General features: G+C 30.1%; 1 protein-coding gene across 1 annotated transcript; it reads left to right on the forward strand.

The window, feature by feature from the left end:
• The first annotated feature begins 5,656 nt into the window (after window positions 1-5,656).
• On the forward strand, window positions 5,657-6,876 carry LOC114743983 (uncharacterized). Its single transcript, XM_028932165.1, has one exon. It carries the CDS (start codon window positions 5,867-5,869, stop codon window positions 6,821-6,823), a length of 957 nt encoding a protein of 318 aa, XP_028787998.1. The 5' UTR covers window positions 5,657-5,866; the 3' UTR covers window positions 6,824-6,876.
• The last annotated feature ends 700 nt before the right edge of the window (window positions 6,877-7,576 follow it).

The following is a 7,576-nucleotide window of genomic DNA, read 5'->3' on the forward strand; positions in this document are numbered from 1 at the left end:
TTGCATGAATTTAATACGCCAAGGCTCTATCGTCGCCCCGTGTGCTTTGTTCATAAGTTGTGCGTCGTCTGGATGTGGCGGTTCCCATTTGACTATGCAACCTAAAACATTAAATGCAGAAGATGGACGTCCAAGCACGCCGTTACAGTCAACCCTATGACCCTGTATATGCGCGTACAATATGTTCGTTAACACGTTCCCATTTTATGTGACGTATTCCACATAAAACCCACACATTCCTAGATGAACAATGATAGAAAAAAAACTCAGCGGTGTTGGGATTTGACTAATATGAATATAAATCTTCAGGTTTATCTTGGATTTGAATGTTATACAAGGAAGAAATTTGTTTTCCTTTTCACGCAGAAAAAATTAAGCTAGAACTTTATGATTTATCCTAATCTTAGTGAGCTTTAAAACTCAAATGACTTAAATATTTCATATAAAAATATAGATATTGGTTGATTTCATTAAAAGAAACAGTACTTTCCGTCCTTAATATAAGAGTTATTTGACTAATTTGAATAAAAAAATAACTAATTAAATTAATTATTTGTAACAAATGAGTTAATTTTTTCAAAGTATTCTTTTATTAATCATAACTACTATTGAATAGAAACTTATTTTAATATCTATAACAAATAGGAATTTTAAAAATAAATTACAAATTTGAGAGACAAATTAAAGTAGATTAAGTTCTTATATATTTAGGACTAAATCTAAAGCCCAATTAATTCTTATATTGAGAAGGGAAGGTAGCATATTAAACCCGTCTAAAATTTAAACTTAAATTAGTGAGTAATACTAAATATTTGATGTTTTGTTGGGAAAATTAAACAAGACTGAAAGAAGGAAATAGAATCTCAGCAAAAGCCAAAGACTGATCTTCCTTCTTATTTCAAATGTTGAAATTTCAAAATAAATAATGTTCTCTTTTATGCATGCCAAGCAGAACAACGAAAACAACCACCATGTGTTGATTTTTTTGCCCAGGACAAACAATTAACAGATACCCTCTTATTGATGACAATTTTTTTGCTCAAAATTTCAAATTTCATATTTTTTTGACCAGCCAAAATTCTATGTTTGACATAATAAAAGTAAGATGGAAACATTTTTATTATATGCACATTATGTTATTTTATATTTATTATTTTTTCAAAAAAAATTATTTTTTATGCCTTTAAATGTATTTTTTTAGTATGTATATGTATTCTTCAATGGAAGACAAATCTATTTGAGATACTGTCGACACTAAATATAGACACCTCTTTTAATAAAAATTCGAACCTTAATTCACTAAGTTGTAAGAGAACTTTTTTTTTTTTCCCACTAGACTCAACGTCCTTAGTCTTTTAAAAGCATTTTGAATGAACATACAAATACACTAGATTGAGGCTAGATGAAGAAAAAAATTAAGAAAAAATTATTTATATACTTTTCCGATCCTTAATATATAACTAATTATTGAGTTGGTTTTGATTCTAAATATAAAATCATTTCTTATATTTATCAATTTTCTCTAAATTACCCCTATGAATACTCTTTCAACTATAATCAAGTAGAAGAGAAAGAGGGGATATTAATAAAGATGATTATAGTATTTTAGAAAAAATGTGTTATATTTCTTATAATTAATTAATTTATCTAATTTTTTAAATATAATCAAATTAGTTAAATGAGTTTTATATTAAGAATCGGAGGAGTATATTACCTTCTTTACTTGTAATTTAAAACTAAAAATGTTCCCCCTGGCTAAAGGCGCGTGTTTTCCTTTAGCGTAATACTGTCCGTTGGATGTAGACAGAGAGAATATGATGGGCACATGATGACGAAAAGCCGAAGTTTGACTTCTTGACTGAATCAAGGCGCAATGTGGAGCGTGCAAATCACGCTCTCATCACCCCCCAAACATTTCCATTATTGTCAAAGAAAACTATAATTTTGATTTTAAACTTTTCTTCAATTATTAATTTAGTCTTTAAAATTCAAATCAATAAAATTGGATTTTTACAATTTTCCAACTCGATAGAACTCAATTTTTATTTATCGAATTAGAACAGTTCAGCCCCTATTATCATTAGCTTAATAAATTATAAGGGCGGATTTGCAATTAATCATAATTTAGGAACTAAATTAATAATTACGAAGAAATTAGGAATTAAAAGCTGTATTTCCCCTATTTTAAATTGCAAGGACACGTAATGAAGAAATGATTGGATGATGAATTTTCAGAAAATGATGATTTATTATCATTAGTATTAATCAACTAATAATAATATTAAAATAGGGTTAGAAAAGTTAAACCCACCCTGGCCACACACATTCAACCAACAAATAATTAGATGCCGATAAGGCAAGAAATGGGTGAGGCTCTTGCATCAATTAATCATTATATTTATCTCATCTTGATCGTGGGATCAAAGTCAACACTCATACATTGAGTTTTCAAATCATAATAATTAAAATTTTGTCATAAATTATGCGCCCATATAGTATAACATGACAAATATGGTGCGTGTGAGAGGCAATTGTAAGAGACAATATTAAGGTAAGGGAATAATTAAAATACTACATAATTTTTCATAGTATAAATATAAATATAAGATCCCAATTCATTTTAAGTTTTAAAACTAATTGACTTAACTTATAAATTAATATATAATCTAGTATTAGACAAAGATTTTTTAGAGAGGTCAAGTCACATTAGTTATAATTAACTAATTTATTTAATTGTTTAATATAGTCAAATTAATTAAATAGCTTTTATATTAATGATAGGAGTGAGTATTAAGTAGATTATGATAGCATCTCAATTTAAGTTTTTAAATTCAATACTTCATTTTTTTCCTATATTTTAGCGCTAAAAATCTTTATAAAATCCTGCTTTAGTATTAATCTTTTTATAAAGTTTTTAGTTGTCATTCTTCCTAATTCATTTGATGTATGTGAAATAGTGTCTTTGCTTTTTATCTTTAGACCACTGTTATCAAACTCGTGAGTTGACTCTCCAAATTTAATATTTTTACGTTTTCAGTTAATAAAATCGTGTTAATTTACTCTTGAACTCATGATAACTATAAACTTGATTAAATTTACGAGTTTATTTATTGAATTTACCATTTTTACGTTTTAAGCTTACAAAATAGTGCTAATTACTCTTAAACTCGTGCTAAATTTTTGGATTTGATTTTGTTTAGTGACTTTATATATGAATTTTATAAAAATTTCTTGGTTGAATGTGATAAAATTATGAACATTGATGGATATAATTTCAATTATTTAAATTTAAAATATATTTAAAGGAAATTATTCTCATTTTTTATATATTAATGATTTGATTATATACTGTTAATACTAGTTAATTAATAAAAGTAAACTCTTATGAGTTCACGATTCAAGTTTACGATCCGAGTTTATATCATTCTCACGAGTTTGTTTAAACTCACGAGTTTGACAACTTTGCTCCAAACCATTTTTTTTTCCTTTTATTTTTTGGTCAGCCTACTATTTTTCCCCCCTTAGTTCTATACTCCCTCCCTCCCTTTTATAACCTCTCTCATAGCAGTATCTCTAAATATATAAGAAACAAAATTTTTTTGTATAAAATTTAAATTTTTTTTTTTACTTTTACTCCCATTAAATATATGTCATTTATCATATCTCAGTAATAAATTTTACCTATTATCTGTCATGTACTCTCTTTACAAATAAAAATATCATTAAAAAATATGTATATATCTTACACATTTATTATTTTTAATTAAATTTAACTAGCATTTTGAACTGCATAATTTTAGTTGTTGTTCTTTATATTAGAAAAGGAGGGGATAATATTTAGTTAAACTTCTAGGCACATATTTTAATCTAAACGAATCTGATGAATTTCAGATCTCATTAGAATTAAAAGTGTTAAGGACTCTCACAACTTCAATGAGAATTTACTGAAAAACTTACTAATAATCCATTAGGGAAGTTTTTGTCTTGATGATAAGATATTAATATTACCGATCTTTTTAATAAGAAACAAATAACTAAATTATTAAACCTAATAAATATGATTAAAATTAGTTCTAGGCAATAAATCTTATATATACATATTTTTATTCAAAAATACCCTCATTTAAAAAAATGATAAATAACTTTTAATTTGTCACGAATATCATTCTTCTTTTTGATGAGGATAAAAAAGAAAAATTATAATAAATACTTTGAAAAAAATGTTAGAGATAGGATCAAAATTAATAAAATCTATTGGAGGTAGTAGTTACTCCCTTCGTCTTTAAATATAAAGAAATTTTAATTAACCCATTTGGTATAAAATATTTAGTTTAAATATATCAAAAAAATATTTAGTTTACCCTAATAATTATGTCTCAATTATTTATTTATTTATTTTACCGAAATGCCTTTATGACTAATACTTACGGTTTTTCCTAATTTAATAATGTTATTTAGTGAAGAGTGATTAATGAGGGGAATTTTTCAAAATACGTTTGAAACAGATATCAATTTTTTTTTGTACATTTGCTTATAAAAAAAGAAAACCATTTTTGAGATACTTGTACTTTTTCTTAATTTTTAATTTAATACCTACATATTTTTTATCTTAATTAACTTTGCCAAGTTAGTATCGTTATCAAAATGGTTTTCCCTAAAAAAACCTATCTTCAGCAATTTGCTTATATAAAACACTTCTTCTAATTTTAAATATAAGAAGTAGCTAACTAATATATGAAAATTATAAATTTTGATAACAGTTGGTCATTTAACATTATTTAGTTATATAAAAATAGTATAATATTCATGTCAAGTGTTTTATATTCATTGTGTCAAGTTCTCTTGTCAAATATGATCATGCGTCCCATTTTTGAAATATTAATATTTAAAGGCATTTAATTATAGATTCACGTGAACAAAAACAAAAGACACATAGCTATATGTGATTGGAGAAATTGATATAATTGATATAAGCAGATTGAACTAAGTTTTTTTTCCATAAAAATACTGTGAAGTTAAGAAAATAATGTGAAAAGAAATTAAATGAGAGAGACTATGAATATTGAAATTCTATATTTAAGATAAGAAACATTTTAACTATATCTTATATTTAAGATAGATGGAGTATCGATTTCTTTTTTATGTAAGCACATGTATCCTTCTATTAGAGGCAATTATATTTTTTTTAATTGCTATTCAAATTATGTAATCATTTTTTGGCAATAAAATTACATGGTACTCTTAATTTTTTTTTAATTCTACCCCTCCCGTCCTTAATATAAAAACTATTTAACTAATTTGATTAGATTAAGAAAATTAGATAAGTTAGTTATTTATAAGAAATTTTTTTTTAAAAATATTATAATTATTTTTCTTAATATCCTTCTATCCTCTCTTACTTGATTATAATTAAAAAAATCAATAGAAATAATTTTAAAAAAATAAATATCAAAATGTCCTCCGAAATCAATTTAATAATTAATTTTTATATTAAGTACAAAATGTCCTCCGACGCTCTAATGTAATTTCTACTTCAAGTTATGAGAAGCATACGCATTCAACAGGCGCGTGTATATTTATTTCGACAGGCAAGGCAAGTATTAGTGCCTTTCTCTCTCTAAATTTAATAAAGATGCCATCTCATGCTTCAAACTTGAGAGTCCAGACTCCCTCTTTCCCCCACTATTCTCTCTCTCTCACTCGCGTAGCAACAAGACAAACTTGCCTTTCGAATTCTCCATCAGATCTCTTTCACCTCACGGTGGGCTATCAGAAGCTCCACCACTGGTACTGTACTTTAAAACGGCGTCGTATTGAAGCAGGTGATCTCTGTGTTGTGTTGTTCAGGACAAAGCAAAGGGGCTAGATGAGGTGTCGGAAGCACCACCGGGCGGACCTGAGCAGCACCATCGGCGTCTGCGCCTCTTGTCTCCGGGAGCGTCTCCTCGCACTCATCGAAGCACAAGAGAAGGCACATCTAGCGCGCGTTTCCTCACGGTCCTCCGACGATCACCCTCGAAAATCCGACCCTAACCCTCCTCCGCTCGTCTTTCCTCGTTCTGTCTCGCCGTACGTCTCTCGGCGGAAATCGGACTATGCCAGCTGGCAGAGCTGTGACAGACACAACAGTCTCTTCTATAGCACGCCTCAGCTTGGCCCTACCTTCGGTACTGGCAATTCTGAGGCCAATTCAGGATTCCCTGGCAGAACAAGCTCGTCTTTCAAGAAGAAGACTGGGAGATTCTGGATTTTCTCAAGTCTATTTGGATCCAGATCCGATAAATTCGAGGCGAATCCGAGGATTTCTTCTCAGGAATCATGCGAACCATCGTCATCGTCGTCTCCCTCATGGTTCTCGATGATCTTTCCCACTCGCCGGAAGAAAATGGATAGGATGAACCCTCTGGAAAGTTCGACCGCCCCAGGGAGGAGGCGGTATCGGCAAGCAGATCGGGGAATGTCGCCGGTGACAAACGAAAGTTGTGTCGTCGATTGCGATCGATGCGACCGATCTCCTTCAGCCGGTGGCTACTCAGCGGAAACGTCCCCACGGTGGCGGAAAACGCCATCGACGGCACCGTGTGGGACCCGTCGTTCCCGCCACGTAAGGAACGTATCAGGCATGGCTTTTTGCTTAAGTCCGTTGGTGAGGGCGAGCCCCAACCCTCACTGGAACCCGAAGGGATTGCCTCCAGAGGTGGTTTCGGCGGGGGAAATGAGAGGCACGACGGCGGCGAAGCCTCACCTGTCCACTGCGTCGTCGTTTTGTGCAAACCGCTCAAGGAAGCTTGCTGACTTTGGGAGAGCCAACCACATCCGTTGATCTGGATGAGTATTGACCTTGGACGGTGATATTTCCCATGTGTTGTCTCTTCCTCCTCCTGGTCCTGCACATTCATTTTTTTTCCCCTTCTTATTTGAACAAAAGATAGATTCTTTTTCCAATTTTTGCATTTTTTTTTTCATTTCAAAAACCAATTTCTGTACAAGAAAGAGAAAGTGTTGTTTTTTTTCCTTTAATAGTATTATTGAGATTGAACTGCTTCTATAAAAATACATAATGATTCTTAACTTTCACCCACCTTCATTGTCGGTAAATTAAATTATACAGGACGCAAAACAGGGTAACTATTTAATATATAATATGATTAGAATTTGTTGAATTAGAATATTGTTTTGTTTTAATTTAATTTGTTATTGTTAATGTTATTTGCTATCAATGTAATAATATCTGCATTTGAATTTCATCTACCCAGTTTGATGGTTGTGAAGTGTCTTGACTCATACTTTTGATTCAATGTATATATGTCATTTAATTTGATCAATGTTGTGTTTTTGTGTCAAAAGCCATTTGTTAAACACGGTGCTGGTATTTTACGGCAAAAGCCATTTAAAAGCCTTAATTTTAAAATACTTTTAATGTGTTTTATTGACTTCCCCCCTATATTAATGTGTCTAATATCAATGCTATTTCTGATTAGTCTGTACTCTCCTGGTTTTTAATATAAGACTTAATTATTGAGTTGATTTTGATCGTAAATATAAAACCTATTTTTCATATTTATTAATTTTTTTT

The sequence above is a fragment of the Neltuma alba genome, unplaced genomic scaffold, assembly GCF_004799145.2.
Source record: "Neltuma alba isolate B1F8T4 unplaced genomic scaffold, ASM479914v2 tig00004206_pilon, whole genome shotgun sequence".
NCBI lineage: Eukaryota > Viridiplantae > Streptophyta > Magnoliopsida > Fabales > Fabaceae > Neltuma > Neltuma alba.

Bases quoted from the DNA above. Each gene is read 5' to 3' on its own strand.
- LOC114743983 (XM_028932165.1), top strand. From the start codon at position 5,867: ATGAGGTGTCGGAAGCACCACCGGGCGGACCTGAGCAGCACCATCGGC.